Source organism: Furipterus horrens, unplaced genomic scaffold, assembly GCF_987537825.1.
Source record: "Furipterus horrens unplaced genomic scaffold, mFurHor1.1.pri manual_scaffold_5, whole genome shotgun sequence".
Lineage (NCBI taxonomy): Eukaryota > Metazoa > Chordata > Mammalia > Chiroptera > Furipteridae > Furipterus > Furipterus horrens.
In genome coordinates this window covers 192,022,360-192,038,948 of record NW_028327175.1, presented here as the reverse complement: position 1 = coordinate 192,038,948, position 16,589 = coordinate 192,022,360, and the positions used below count along the sequence as shown (strand labels likewise).

The following is a 16,589-nucleotide window of genomic DNA, read 5'->3' as shown; positions in this document are numbered from 1 at the left end:
AATAATTTGCACAAATTTTTCCATCTCTGTATGCACAACATTCATAGTGTTACTTTATCCTCTCTCTCATCAAAAAAAAAAAGTGGAACTTTTCCCATCCTTTGAACATTAGTTGGCATCAAGACTTTCTCAGAACAACAGAAATAAGTGATGGTATTGAAATTGTGGCTTAAGCCCTGACCAGTGTGACTCAGTTGGTTGGGTGTGGTTCCCCAAAGTGAAAGGTGACCGGTTCAATTCCCGGTCAGGGCACATGCCTGGGTTGCAGGTTCAGTCGCTGGTCAGGGAGCATGCAAGAGGCAATTAATTCATGTTTCTCTCTCAAATCAATGTTTCTCTCCCTCTCCTTCTCCCCTCTCGAATAAATAAATAAATTAAATCTGTTTTTTAGAAAAGAAATTTTGGCTTAAACCACAAGTGGTATACATACTCTGCTCTGTCCTTCTTGGATTCTATCCTGAGAATACCACACATAGAAGCTCTGTCTATACTACTGGATGGTAACAGGCCAAGTACAGCAGAGAACGTTAATTTGCAGCTGAGGACCCTGGAATCAATCAGTCAGCTCTCACACCACCAGACCTGTGAGGGAGGCATCTGAGACCACCCAAAACCAGTCACCCTGCCAGATAACTGTAGCCACATGAGAAAAACCAGGAGAAACTAAAAGAACTGCTTAGCAGAATTCAGCAAAAATAGATGAGGCAGAATCATGAATGAAACTCCTTTAATACAGTGGGCTGGGGTGCTATGTTAAATAGTAATAAACAACTGAAACAGACTTGAGAGAAAATTGGAAACATCTAAAGAAAGAGATAGTAAACTGAAATATAGATCAAAGGAGACGCAAGGATATAAAACAGAGAGAAGTCAGTAAGGAAAACTATGGACATAGTGGAAAAGTCTAACTTAAGTGACACGGAACTCCTGGAAATGGAGAACAGAGGGACACAATGGGACGAATGCAGTATCTACAGAAATAACGGCAGAAAACTTTACAAAAATGATGAAAAACAGGAAGCCACAGAGTAAGTGAGCCATACAATTCACAATCTCAATAAAAAGTAAAACTGATATTTAGGTCCATCATATTAAAATCATTAGCATTCATAAACTAAAAAGAAATAAAAAACTCAATTTAAGAAACTCAGAGGGAGGAAAGACATACTGCTTTCAAAAGATAAACAGAGAAATACTTAAGAGAAAAGGAGAAACAAGAAGAAAATGACATCTTCAAATTACTGAAAAATATGTCAACTTAGGATGCTATTTCCAGGGGGAAAAAAATCCTTCAAATATAAAGACGCACACAATAAAAATTGTTTTCCTATAGATGAAAACTATGAAAACTTAATACCACAACTATAAAAACACTGTATTTAAGTTAAAGTTCATCAAGCTAAAGAAATATTATAGCAGAAGGAAATCCAGCTCTATAGGGAAAAAAACGAAGGTCACAGGAAGTGATCAATATATGAATAAATAAAAAGGTTTTTCCTACTCATTTTTATAAGAAAAGTGTTTAAAGCAAACATAATAATGTATGGTTAATAACATATAAAGAAGTAAAAACTATGGCAATAATTCCACGAAGGACAGGAAAAGGTAGACAATTACACTAGTGTAATATTCTTACCTTGTACATGAAGGAGTATAATACTGATTCAAGGTAGACTGATAAGATAAAGATGACTATTACAATCACTACAGCAGTCACTAAAAAAAACACAAAAGAGGTATAGCTAAAAATCCAATGGAAGTGATTTAAAAAAGGACTTAAAAAATGCTCAATTAAACCAAACAAAGGCAAAAGGAGGAACAAACAACAGAGGGGAAAAAAAATAAAGAAAAAATTTTAAACAAACAGCATAATGATATGACAAACTCAATAATACCAATACTGTATTAAATCTTAATTGACTACACACTCTGATAAAGGACAGAGATTGTCAAACTAGATTTAAAACAACAACAACAAAAAGAAATCCCACATGATCTACATGCTGTTCTCAAGAGGTTAATTGTAAGTACAGACACACTGATGGAAGACTTCCCCTTCTGCGTATGAAGGATTTACGCCTCGGATCATCGACCTCTAATGGCCAACAAGAAAACACACGAAACCACTACAGGCAGCACAGGGACGGCCTGCCCAAAGGAAAACAAACTACAACTGCCCTGCCTGCTACCTGGAAGCAGGTTAGCGGATGCAACCCAGGCAGGGAAACCCAAAGGCGAGACATCCCATTTAGTTGAGGAAACAAGATCAAAGTTCAGGGAGGCCATGGTGGCTGCCATTTGTGATACAGAAGGCTCCAGAAGAGAGCTGCCCACAGCAACCTGTAGGGGGAGCTGAATCTGACTGAATAATGAATTGAACACAGTGCAAAACTCCATGAATCTGGAGAAAGAACCACCAGAAAACAGTAGGGCAAACCATGCCAGCACCTCACATAGGGCTGGAAATAGTTTGTATTCCCACTAGTCGAAGTGGAGAGATCTCCTAACACAAAGAGCATGGTACAGAGCCACAGAGCCCACAAAAAAGCACTCTTAGTGGAAATAAATCCACACTGGACTTAGGGCTGCTATTTATCTGCAGGTCCTGATAAACCTTAAAAACATTTTTGAAATTGATCATACAGATCCCATGTAACATAACTGCATACCAGAATAAACTTCAACACACTAGAAGAAATCCAACAAAATTAATAATAAACTATAAAAATCACAATGCCTAGGATACCATACAAAGTAATGAGCTGGAAATTTTAATCCATAATCAGTAAAAAAAAAAAAAATACACATCAATAGAAACAGACAAAGTAATGGCACAGAAGATGGAATGAGTAGAGAAGGATTTTTAAGTCATTAAAAGAATTATCCATATACTCAAGAATACATAGAAAGAAGGAACTGGAAAAGGAAAATATAAAATGCCTAAATACAAATTCTAAAGATGAAAAATATGCAAAATGAAAAACGAGTCCACTGGGAAAACAAAACTCTCTTCAACCAATAGTGTCAGAAGTCCTGGATACACCTGCAAAAGAATTAACTCTCTTTCTCACAACACATATAAAAGGCAAATCAAAACAGATTGAAGACCTAAATGTGAAAGCTAAAACTATTAAACTCTATCTTTAATTTTTATAATTTTATTTATTTTTTTATTTTAGAGAGGGAGGAAGGAAGAGAGAGAAAAAGAAAATAACATCGATCTGTTATTCCACTTAGTTATGCATTTATTCGTTGTTTCTTGTATGTGCCCTGAACAGGGATCAAACCCACAACCTTGGCATATCAGGACAATGCTCTAACCAACTGAGCTACCCAGCCAAGGCAAAACTATTAAACTCTTAAAAGAACAGACAGGCATAAATCTTTGGGATCTTATGTTATGCATGGTTTCACAGGAATGTCATCAATAGCACAAGAAACAAGAAAAGTAGATAGGCATTCATCAAAATTAAAAACTTCTGTGATTCAAAGGGCACATTCAAAAAAGTGAAAAGACAATCCATAGAACGGGAGAAAATATTTGCAAATCAATTTTTGACATGGGATTTGTATTCAGAATATATAAAGAACTCTTACAGTTCAATAAATAAAAAGACAAATACCCCAATTTAACAATGGGCAAAGAATATGATAGTCATTTCTCCAAAGAAGACATACAAGTGGCCAAAAGCACATTAAAAAAAAAAAAATGTTTAGCATCATTAGCCAAGAAGAAAGTGCAAGTCAAACCCGCAAGGAGATACCACTTCACACCAGTGTCTGACAAAGCTGGGGAGGAACCGGAGCCCTTGTGCACTGCCGGTGGGAATGCAAAACAACGCAGCAGCTCTGAAACAGTCTGGCCGTTAGTTCCCCCAAAGGTTAGGCCCAGTTTCCATCTGACCCAGATATTCCATTCCCAAAGTAATGCAAATAGGTCTGCGCATAAACTTGGACGTGAATGTTCACAGAAGCATTACGCAAAAAGCAAAAAACGAGAAACCCCCTAACATCCATGAAGTGATGAATGGATAGACAAAATGTGGTTATACTCTTAGAATGGAAAATTATTTGTTAAAAAGTGAGGTACTGTGACATGCTACAACGTGAATTAACCTAGAAAACATTACACATAGGGAAGAAGCCAGTAACAAAAGACTACAATTGTATTATTCAATTTATATCAAATATGCAGAAGAGGCAAATCCATAGAGGTACAAAAATTAGTGGTTGCCCAGGGCTGACAAGGAAAGTGGGAGTAACATTCAGTGACTTCTAATAAGTACCAGGTTTCTTTTGGAGATGATAAAAATGTTTTTAAATTGATTGCAGTGATGGTTGCATAATTCTGTGAATATAATAAAAACCACTGAATTATACACTTAAAAATTTTTAATTCATTGACTTTTTGAGAGAGAGCGCAACATTGATTTACTGTTCCATTTACTTACGCATTCATTGGTTGCTTCTTGCATGTGCCCTGACTGGGAAGCAAACCCACAACTTTGGCACATCGGGACAATGGTCTAACCAACTGAGCTACCTGTCCAGAACTGAGTTATACACCTTAAATCAGTAAGTTGGATGAGGTGATCGTCTTATGTGTCAATGAAGCTAGGTTATAGTACTCAGTTATTTAATCAAACAGTAATGGTCGTCTTGCCCTGGCTGGTTTAGCTCAGTGGATTGAGCGTCGGCCTGCGAGCTAAGTGTCGCTGGTTCGATCTTCCAGTCAGGGTACATCAGAGAAGGAAAACTCTGACTCCAAAAAACCTCCGCTGCCTTGCGGCATACCTCTTCAGGGGAAAGGCTAAGGGAGTAAACCCTGACAGAAAATCCGGAGCCGGAGTCCCTAAGGCGGTTTGACGTTGTAGTCAACACCGGCAACTCCTGCGGCGCACCTGAACCCAAGCTGTATTGACTCCGTCTTTCCCTTGGACCCTTCAGCTGCGAAGAGAGGGGGGGTCTGCTGCATGGGCAACAGCAGACCCTCCATATTACCCTGCCCAGGCTCTGTAGCTTCAGCGTCATCGCAAGATGTCGATTCAGCACGGGAGGAGACAGATACCGTGTCACTCCCGAGTCGGACTGCACAGCCATTCTCGGCGGTGCAGATAGACTCTGAAGAAGCTACACCATCGTCTCTTGAGACGGACGGCTGCCGACGACGAATGGTCGTCTCAAGTGTGACAGTGACCAGTACATATGATGGGGTATTCACTCTGATGATTAGGTATGTTGCATGGCACATTTGAGTTTTAAAGAGGGACATCATCCTGGATGGACCAATCAGATGATCCCTTATAAGGCACTGGAATCTACTTGGAGAAAGAGATTAAAAGTGTGAGATCCCATTTGAGTTTCTGAGATGCTACATTGCTAATTGGAGAGGAAGGGGGAGTGGGGGAGCGAATGTGAGCATTCTTTAGAAGCTGAAGCGGTCACTGCCTGACAGCCCATCAGAAAACAGGCACCTCAGTCCTACAACTAAAAGGAACTGAATTCCACCAACAATATGAATGAGCTCGGAAGCAGATTCTTCTCCAGAGCTTCCAACTAAACAGCCTGAACGACACCTTGATTTCAGCCTTTGGGAAGCCAGCCAGGTATAGCCCAACATGGGACAGGCGGAACTGTGAGCTACAAATGCGTATGTGTAAGCCTCTATGTTGTAATTTTTTATGCTGCAACAGGAAACTAACACACGCTCCAAAAAAAAAGAAAGAAAGAAAAGAAAAAGAAAAGTGGTAACAGAAAAGCAAACAGGTATAGTACCAGCTATCATACACATCAAAGTAGGAAGTGATAGCCTATGTCTCTGGAAATTAAAGGAGGATTCCTGATCATACATCACTAAAACTTCATCTATTTTGAAAGCCTGTAAATAGGTGAAAATGCTTAGCCTTGGCTGGTGTGGCTCAGTTGTTTGGAGTATTGTCCCATAAACCAAAAGGTCACAGGTTCAATTACTAATGGTGGTACATGCCTAGGTAGCAAGTTTGGTCCGGTTGGGGCACATGTGGGAGGCAACCAGTTGATGTTTCTCTCTCACATTGATGTTTCTTTCCCCCTCTCTCCCTCCCCTCCCCTAAAATCAAATAGCATGCCCTTGGATGAGAATGAAAAAATAGGTGAAAATGTTTACAAATGTTATATCCTTTTGATGAATTTACTCATTTATTTTTATAAAGTGATACTCTTTATTCCAGGTAATAATTCTTGCTCTGAAAACTATTTGTTTGATATTAGTATAGCCAATTCAACTTTCTCTTGATTTATGTTTGCCTAGATATCTGTTTCCATTCTTTTACTTTTAAAATATATGTGTCTTTATATTTTAAATGGGTTTCTTATAGGCAGCCTATAGTTTGGTCTTGCTTTTTTAGCCAGTATGAAAATATCAGCCTTGCTATTGGGGTGATTAGATCATTCACATTTAGCATAATTATCAAAATGACTGAGCTTAAAACTATCAATTTACCATTAGTTAATTAGCTGTCCCATCTTTTCCTCCTGTTATGCCTTCCTTTGGATTAAATATTTCATCTTACTTAATTTCTTGGCTGATTGGCTATGGATCTCTGTGTTATTTTACAAGTGGTTTTAACATATATATGTTATAACCACCACAGTAATTAATAAAGTTGTTTGAGGCAGATACTTTAAATCTACGCAAATATCCTGTTTGACCTTCAAGTTTCACCCTCTTAATTTCAACATTCTTAAGTGAATTATTTTTACAGCAATTATTGCTAGAGGGTTCTAACAATGATTATTTATTTTCTTCATTCCTTCTATATTTATTATTTGAAATTTTTCTGTAAGAAATATTTGTCCATTCTCACCCATTTATTAATTATTCAATCATTTCAGTAAGTATAGAATCATGGATGCGTATGTTGTACTTTGGATTACAATCCAATATAATCATTATTATTATCATTTTTTTGTCCATATTAGATCTATTGAGAACTCTTTTAGGTTGGCTCTGTGTCCTTTTGATATGATCCCATCCCTTTTTTAAATAGTGCTTCCTGGCACTAAACAATGCTCAGGGCTTGTCTTGTATTCTCCCTGCCCCAGCCCTAGAACTGGCCATTTCATTAGAAAACAGTATTTAGAAACCAAGATGTGGCACTGAATATGCTCATTTCTACTGGGGTGTCATGGTTTCCAGTCTGCCCTCTCTGCAAACAGAGCTAGGAAATATATGTGTATATACTAAGCTAAGTACACACACACACACCTACATTTACTTGTGTATTTGCATAAACATGAATTCACGCTGCTATTTCAGACCCTAATCCAACACAAAGTTCTTTGTATTCTTCACACGTGGCTTATTTTTAACTTCTTTTTCTGGCAGTGGGAAACCTGGCTCACATTAAACACACTTCACTTATTTGTCCAAACCTAGTAAACATATAAAAGATTATTAAAACTGTTAACCTGTACCATGTAAGAGACAAATTTAGTAACCAGAACACAATATTTACGTATAGGTTTGTTTTTTTCTCTTAGCATTACAGTATCCAGTCAAAACACTAGTTTCAAAAGTTACCTAGGTCAGCTCTTATATATATATTTTATGAGGTTATGGTATCTGTAATACAGTTAAATTTACTTGTCACAGTTTGCTTTCCACCCTTCCCTACTGGGATCTCCTGACATCCTCATTGACTTTTTTTGCTTTTCCATTTCTATTCAGGGAAGTACTTTTTTTTGAGGTATACCATATGAGTTTTGACAAAAGCATAGTCATATATCAGCTACCACAGTATCATAAAGAACAGTTTCACATCCCAAAAATTCCCCTGTGAGGCCACCTTGAAGTCTATCCCTACCTTTACTACTTCTGGCAAATAACGGATCTGTTTTCCGTCCCCAGTTTTGCCTGTTCCCGACTGTTTTATAAGTGAAATAATACAATACGTAGCCTTTGGGTCTGGCTTCTTTCACTAAGCAAAATCCACTTAAAGGTCAGATCTTTTGTGTGTCAACAGTTTCTTCTTCTTTGTTTCCACATATATTTCAGTTTATGCAGCAGGTATGGTCCTCCCAGCCCCCTCGTGTGCCATATTCCCTTGGTCCATCTGGTTTCAGTGCAGCAAATCGGCAACATCGCACCTGAAGTGAGTTCTGACGTAATCTCTTCACTTTTCTGCTGCAGAATTTTCCAGGGTGCCAGGGAAAGTTATTAATCAGACATACTGGCACAGCTCAGAAGTACAGTACCCCCCAGAGGCACCAGCCAGCCAACGGGGGACAAGAGTTAAGGGATAAATGCCCCGCCCTCCAGTCCCTTGGCAAGTTAACTCTTAGGAACCTTCCACGTGGTTCTTCCTAAGTGCTAGGTGGGTCTGAGTCCAAGTTTCCCAGTGTAGGGGCCACCTTAATGACACACATATTACTGGTCTTTCTCTGTTCCTTGAAATTCTCTATTACCTCAGGGGTGCTTCCTAAGTTCACCTCCCAAATAAACGATCATACCCAGTTCTGGGTCAGGCTGCTACATGCTCTAGAACACTCTTTTCCCCGATGTCCCCAGTATCCACTCCCTCATCTGCTTTAGGTATTTACTACTTGTCACGCCTCAGCAAGAGCTTCCCTTACCACCCTATTTAAATGGCAAGCTTTAAGATCCCCTTCCTTGTCTTATTTATTGCATAGCACTTATCACCATCTAACTTCTTAATTATGTGTATGTAATTAATTAATTTCCATTAGAATCCAGTTACCATGGACGCAACAATTTCAAATTTGTTAATTGTTATATGTCTAACATCTAAAATACTCCTTAGCACGTAGCAGACCCTCAAAAATATATTGAATAAATTAATTTTTCAAGAAGAGACTTGCCCTGGGGGTGACCTCAAAACTAATAATCACTGACCTTCAAAACTGAATGGTAGCGAATACCAATGGCAACTTTTCAAAATGAGGCCAGCTGACTTCATCATAGGTATTATATAGAGAAAATTCCCATACTCAGCATAAAGTTTGACTAGACCCTCAGAGTTACCTTTGAATTCTAAGACATTATAACACTAGGACAGAAAATAGGCATAAGCCAATATTATTTCATCTTAACAACTGACATGAAACCAAATTAATAATTATACACAATGCATCTGGTGAGTCCATTTAATGATTCCAAACAGAATACCATTTATACAACAGGGAAGGGTATAGCGAAGAATATTTATCTCTGAGTAATGAGCCTCATCTTCATTGTTATTTTTTCCTAAAACGTTATGACAAGAAAGGAAAAAAAAACTATTTTTTTGTTTTGAAATTGTTTGAAAAATAATTTGATTGAAGAACTGAATTGTTTGAAAACCTGGAACTGTTCCCATCGCATTTTTTATTACCTGGACACTGGATAAAGGACCACTCATAGTTCTTTTCTTTGGGACAAAGGCTGGTGTCAAGAATCATCTCATTATTGTGCGTCCCAACAAGCTTCATGGGTCCTCGTGAAGATCCTTCAAGGCAGTGGCCTCTTCCCGTATTGCTGGGGTCGTTGCACCAGCCACAGCCAGGCTGTTCCAAACACTGTCCACAGGTTCTCAGTCCAGAACAATTTTGAGCTGCAGGACGGGAACATCAACAAGTATGTTACAGGACATTATACTCAGAACTGTAAGCTAATGGAAAAATCAATGGGATCTGAAGAAAAGACTATAAAAGGTCATCTCTAAATGGTTTTTTAACAATGCCTAAAGGGCAGTAACTACTTAAAGCAAAGAAAACATTCATCACGAGCAAAGAGGAGATAGAGGGACTGACTTGAGGGTTAAAAATGTGTAGTGACTATGACATGGAGAAAAATGAAGTCAGAACTGCAGGAGTCCTGAACTTTGCTAGTATGAGGAGCTTCAGGGAGCTTATCCAGGGCCTTCTAGCCCACATTTCCCATTGCCTGGGATGGAGAGCCACACCATCTGTTCTTATTGTGCCTACCGAGGGCCTTCAAGGAAAATCTGCTTCTGCCTGTGACGGCCCAGCATGAGTGAGGCCCGCCCATGCCCGGGGAGAGCTGAGCCACATCATGTGTTCTTTCCAGGGGTCCAAGAGTCCAGTATCTGGCTATCCTGTGATGAGTAGCCTGTCTCACCCAAAGAGCCAGACTGAATGGGAACGTGGAACCCAGATGCTCTGCCTCACCCAGGCAACCAGCAGCACTGGCTGACTCTGACTTTCAGCGCTGCAGACTAGCACCCCGAGACTCACTCGCTGAAGCACAACCGTTTTTGTTTAATTGATATACAATCTATGACCCTCAACAAAGCCTATCAATACTGGGGTGCCTTTTCCAAGGATGCCATCATATTTTATAACAGCTCCTATGTAATATTTTGAATTTTTAATTCACAGAGTATTCTATATTGGGCTGAGACTTTATTACTTTTACTGATATTTTGCTAGAACAGGCACACTTTGTCTTGGAAATTGTGTATCTTCAGAAGATGGTGACACAGGGACAGGGCACCGTGAACAACGTCTTCTAGTAGATTCCTGGCAGACTCAATTTCATTGCTGTGGTAATAATAACTTAATTGCCACTTGGTGTTTTACTATTATAGAAAACAAAAACGTTCCTCAGATTGCTGCAAACAATGGCCCAAGCATCTCAATGAATAGCAGGAATTCAATATAGGGAACTGTGCAGGGATAATAGAATATTAGATTAAAGAACTCATACATTACAGTATGATTTGTTGTTATGAACTTTTTTTTCATGATAAACATTTCAGAGATTGGCTGTAAGAAGGGGGAAAATGAGTACCATCTCCTATATTTCTTTAATAATCAATTTTAAAAATGAAGAATATTCTTTGAGTTATTAAACATAAGTGATTAATGTTAACCCAATAGAGAATTCATTCTTTAGCATTTAATGCTAACTCAAATACTGACAAACTCTAGTGGTTTTTCTTTTTCTTACAGAAAACAATAGCAACAGGAAAGCTTCCTAAGTTATGGAGAGTACAGAGGCTACATATGAGCTACAAGTAATTAGAGCAATCATTGTTACTTTATTTATTTTTGGATTTTTGAAAGATTAAGTTGTAAAATCTTTTCTATGGTTTTTGAAGCATGTAAGAATTTGAAAAATCAATCTGCAAGAAATTATGTCATCAAATGATTACTGAAGATTTCTGGTTTCCAATCCAGCAGGTAAGGAACCTAGAAGTCCCCACTCCATTCTAACAAAAAGTAAAAAAGCAACACAAACTAAAAACTCAACAATTCCTCTTAGATCCATCAGAGAAGTGAGCTCACAGGGCAAACTGCTACCCTCCAACTTGGAGAGACAGACAGGTGGACAGGCAACATCACGATTTACCGAGGTAACCTCTGCAGGACCAGGGCTAGGGTAAGCACACCGGAGCTGTAACTGATGAGTTGCAGGAGGCTGACTGTGAGAGGTCAAATCTCCAGGTGACCCAGTCATAAGAAAGACCCAGGCCTTTGTGAGCTTTATCTCCAGGAGCTCTGCCAGGTCCCCACAGTGACTATCAAAGAAAAAGCCCCCCCTGTGCTCCAGGGAGCAGGGAGAGGAAAGGGAATGATTCTAAAATACGCCAGAGCATCCTGTTCTTCTTAACAAACCCTGGGGAAACTATTTAACAGAGCCTGAACAGCCTCTGGCCCGATTCAAAGGCAATCCCCAACTCTAGCATGGGCGGGGGAAAGAGGAACACAGACTCCAGCTCCCGCCTCCAGCCATCCTATACCACCTAAGTGGGGGCCGGGGTGGGGGGTACCAGGAAGCACTAGTGAAATTCACAGGATGGGGCACAGGCTCACCAAAAGACTGAGACCCAGTCATTGAACTACATTCCCTCCCTCACCCCTTTCTACTTCATGAATAACAGTCAATTTACAGCAGTTTCTTTTACCCATATATCATATCTGGCTATTAAGAAAAGAATTGCAAGGCATACTGAAAGGCAAAAACCCCTACAAATTCAAGAGACTGAACAAGCATCAGACTAGACATGACAGTGATGCTGGAACTACCAGACTGGGAATTTAAAAGTTATGATTAATGGGCTATAGGCTCTAACAGATAAAGTCAACCACATGTAAAACAGATGGGCACTGAAAGCAAAACGACACGTAAGAAAATCTAGATGACCTTGCAGATGACCTCAGGTTAGATGATGTTTTCGCTATGACACCGAAGGCACAACCCGTGAGAGAAAGAATGGACAAACTGAACTTCGTTACAATTTAAAGTTAATCTTCTCTACAAAAGGCCCCGTTAATGAATTGAAAAGGCAAGGCATAAACTGAAAGAAAATATTTGAAAAAGACACATCTGATAAAGGGTGGTTATTCGAAACACACTACTCTTAAAACTCGATATAGAAAAATAAAAATTTAAAAAAGGGCTAAAGACGCTTCACCAAAAACAATATACAGGTGGCAAGGATGAAAAAGGGCTCCTCGGTATATGTCATTGGGGATCTGCAAACTAAAACAACAACGATGCCACTATACACCTATTCGCATGGCCAGTATCCACGACTCTAACAACACCTAATGCTTGAGAGTGTGTGGGTCTTTAAACAGCAGGAACTCTCAATCGTTGCTGGTGGGGATGCCAAATATAACAGCTTTGAAAGCTAGTTTAGTGATTTCTACAAAACTAAACATGCTGTACTATACTGTCCATCAATGACACTCCTTGATACTACCCATATAAACTGAAAATGTATGTCCACACAAAACCCTGAAAAATGGATGTTTATAGCAGCTTTATTCATAATTGTCAAAACTGGGAAGCACCAAGATGTCCTTCAGCAGGTGACTGGGTAAATAAACTGTGGTACGTCCAGGCAATGGAATATTATTCAACCCTAAACACAAATAAGCCATGATAAGGCTTTTAAAAATGTAAATATACATTACTACGTGAAAGAAACTTCTCTTAAAAGGCTACATTCTGTATTATTCCAATCGGGTCACAAATTCTGGAAAAGGCAAAACTGCAGAGACATTAAAAAATAAATAACAGTGATGGACAAGAATTAGGAGAAAGTGAGGGATGAACAGGCAGAGCAGTGAGAACTTTCAGGGCCATGAAACTACAGCATATAATACTATAATGATGGACATACGCCATTACATATTTGTCAAACCCCACAGTATGTACCACTCCTAGAGCTAACCTTAACGTAAACTATAGCCTGCGGGCAATAATTATGCGATAGTGTAGCTAAACCAATTGTAACGAATGAACCACTCTGGTGTGGGGTGTTGAGAGTCGGGGAAGTCGTGCATGGGTGGGGGCAGAGAATATATGAGAAATCTCTGTGCCTTCCTCTCCTTACTGCTGGGACTCTAGCAGTGCTCTAAAAATAAAGCTTAATTTAAACAAAAGATTACCTTCCTTAACTGCCAAAAAAAAGGAGTTTAAACTGAGCATGTACATAAATCTTTAAAATACTGAAAGAAATATAGATTTGTGAGATGTACACTATATTGTCATGTTCCTTATTATTCCATTTTCACTGTATCAATTTAATTGCATTTTTATTTGAACTTTTATATATTAAGAACTAAATCTTCTATGACTGCTTCAAGTAATCCCCTTGGATTTCATTTTCACAAATGGAATTTCCAACTACTGAAAATATATTAATTATTAATAATTCTAGTTATTAGCAAGGCTTTCTTAGAAACCACCAGGCAAAATTTGCCCTAAAATAATTTCTCTTCTCCAATTTGTGAATTTTAAGCATTACTATCACAATAACTTGAAAATAGTGACGAATATTGCAAAATCCATATTTTTTCTCATTTGCAAGGAAAATTTTCCTTAAGTTCCATTTACTAGAAAACCTCAGATGAGACGAAGTGTGGCTCTGTACTTCCCCACAAGGATGCACAGGGCATATAATTTTAAAAGCTGTGGAACAAAATCTTAGCACAGAAATAGAAAGTACAAGTGAGTTTAAGAAATACCAAGATATCTATAAATTCCAACAACTATTTCCTCTTTTTTATTGTTTATTCTTTTTGGAAATATTAAATAGAAGAAAAAAATTAATCTAAGACATTAAAGAACATTTTTAACAAGTGAAGAAACAGCTCTTCATATTGTTAACCAATGAGAGTTAACTTTTTAAATCCACATCAACTACTGGAAAACTGAATTTATACAAACTGCAAAATTCTGAATGCCAACAATAAAGAAAAAAATCTTAAACACTCTCAAAGAAAAAAAGTGGTCCACAAGGAAATGAAAATTAAATTGGCATAAGAATCTTAGCCAACTCAAAAGCTAGACGTTCTAAGGAAAGAATTATTTAGAACTCCACTTTCCAGCTAGCGAGGATCTAACTGAAACAAGTAGCTTCTAACTCCTCCCAGCAAAGGTATCCGCGCGTGGTCTCAAACGCCTACAAGACCCCCAAGTGCCGTCCGCAGGACTATGCAGTTCCATTGGCAGGGACATGCTGATGCAATTCGTCTTTGCAAGAAAAGCCGCTCTCCTAGCCGCACAGGACCCAGGACCACAGACACATTAGGTGCGTCCTCATCCCACAGCTCCTACAACCCACAACACCGAGGAGAGGACAGGACCTTCTCCTGCAGCACGACCCACAGCAAGGCCAGAACCGCCCTGCTGACACGACTCACCACCTGAGGCTGAGGCCGCATCCCGCCTGGGAAGCACATGTGCCACCACTGATATGACATTCTTGCCCCCAAATGCTTAACGAGCATGTAATGGTTTAAAAAGGCATAATTTTAATCTAATCCTGAGGAAACAATTCGACAAATCTGAATTGTGAAACGTACTAAACAACTGGTGTAGATTCTTAAAATACATGTGTGTGTGTGTGAGATATATGTGTGTATGTGAGATATATGTGTGTGTGTGAGATATGTGTGTGTGTGAGATATATATATATGTATGTGGGGGGAGATATATATGTGTGTGTGTGTGTGAGGTATATATGTGTGTGTGATATATATGTGTGCGAGATATATGTGTGTGAGAGATATATGTGTATGTGAGATATATGTATGTGTGTGAGATATATACATGTGTATGTGTGACATATGTGTGAGATATATGTGTATGTGCGTGAGATATATATGTGTGTGAGATATATGTGTGTGAGGTATATATGTGTGTGAGATGTGTGTGAGATATATATGTGTGTGTGAGATATGTGTGTGTGTGAAATATATATGTGTGTGTGTGTGAGATATATATACATATGTGTGTGTATATCACAGGCATGTCAGAGAGAGAACACATGGTAAGTGGGCTGGATTAAAGGACACCAAAGAAACACAGGGAAGCATCTGCAATCCTGGAAGTGAGCCCCATGGTGACACATCACTATTTGCAACATATACTCCCATCAGGGGGAGGACCAGTGTGGCAGAATGTTAACATGTAGAGCAATACTGAGTGGGATTCAAAACGATGGTATAATATAAATCGGGGGCACTAACAGCTGTTGAAACAAACTGTCACAAGATTTATTCTCATTTTTTAAAACGTCCTCAAATGTCCCACTGCCCTGCCCGTCACGAAGGGGATGAGGCGTCCCTGCGGGTGAAGAGGCACTTACGGGAGCAGGTGGCGGTCTGCCACTCCAGACACTGCCCGTACGGGAAGGAGATGATGTAGGCGTTGGAGTCGACGCAGCGCTTGGTGCTGCTGCACCACATGCACTCCATGCCGTTGCTGGTGCAGTTGGCGCACGAGGGCCGCAGCGAGCAGGGCGTTTTGCACGGCCGCGCGTTTTGATTGGGACTGACTGAAATAATCCACAGATATAATCATTTTATTTGTAAACGCATTTTTAACCCAAGTACATGGATGTCATGCATTTTGCTGTTCAGGGAATATTTCAATTAAGCCACGTGTGGGATAAAAATTGAAGAAGAAATGACATGAGGAGATGAAATATGAAGATAACACACAACAGGTTACGGAATCGTACACTTAAAACCTATATAATTTTATTAATCAGTGTTACCCCAATAAATTCAATGTTTAAAAAAACGAAGATGACATGTCAATATTTCTTCAATTTATTATCAAATTTAAAATTTATCATTTCTGGAAATGTTTAATTCTTTACAAAGTACATAAAGGTGTAGAGTTTAAAAACTATAAATATAACTGTAACATATGACCTAGTTTTTCTACCTAATGGCTAAATACTGTGCACGCTATCATTATTTACTTTCCTTGCCGCAATTACATAAATATTCCACACATTATCAAAGCAAACATCCTGTCAGTGAACGTGTCGCTTATAAAAACAATAAAAATAAAATAATTTGCTATAAAATATTTACAGAAAATATAGCATCTATCACACCCATTAGAATGACTACTATTTTTAAAAATGTTGACAAGGATGTGGAGAAATCAGAACCCTTGTACATTGCTGCTGGAAATGTAAAATGGTACAGCATCTATGGCAAACGGTATGACAATTCCTCAAAAACTGAACATGGAATTACCATCTGATACAGCAATTCCACTTCGGGCTAAAGACGTGAAAGCAGGAACTGGGACAGACGTTTGTACACCCATATTCATAGCA

At 38.8% G+C, this 16,589-nt stretch overlaps 1 protein-coding gene across 1 annotated transcript in view; it reads right to left on the bottom strand.

Annotated features, from left to right (window-relative positions):
* The window catches only part of ATRNL1 (attractin like 1), a 480,268-nt gene that overhangs the window by 352,058 nt on the left and 111,621 nt on the right, over positions 1-16,589 (bottom strand). The window contains exons 17-18 of the mRNA XM_090278658.1: positions 15,603-15,791; positions 9,372-9,590 (exon numbers count right to left, since the gene is read on the bottom strand). Of these exons, the coding sequence (XP_090134784.1) occupies positions 9,372-9,590; positions 15,603-15,791 (408 nt within the window). The remainder of the gene's footprint in view (positions 1-9,371; positions 9,591-15,602; positions 15,792-16,589) is intronic.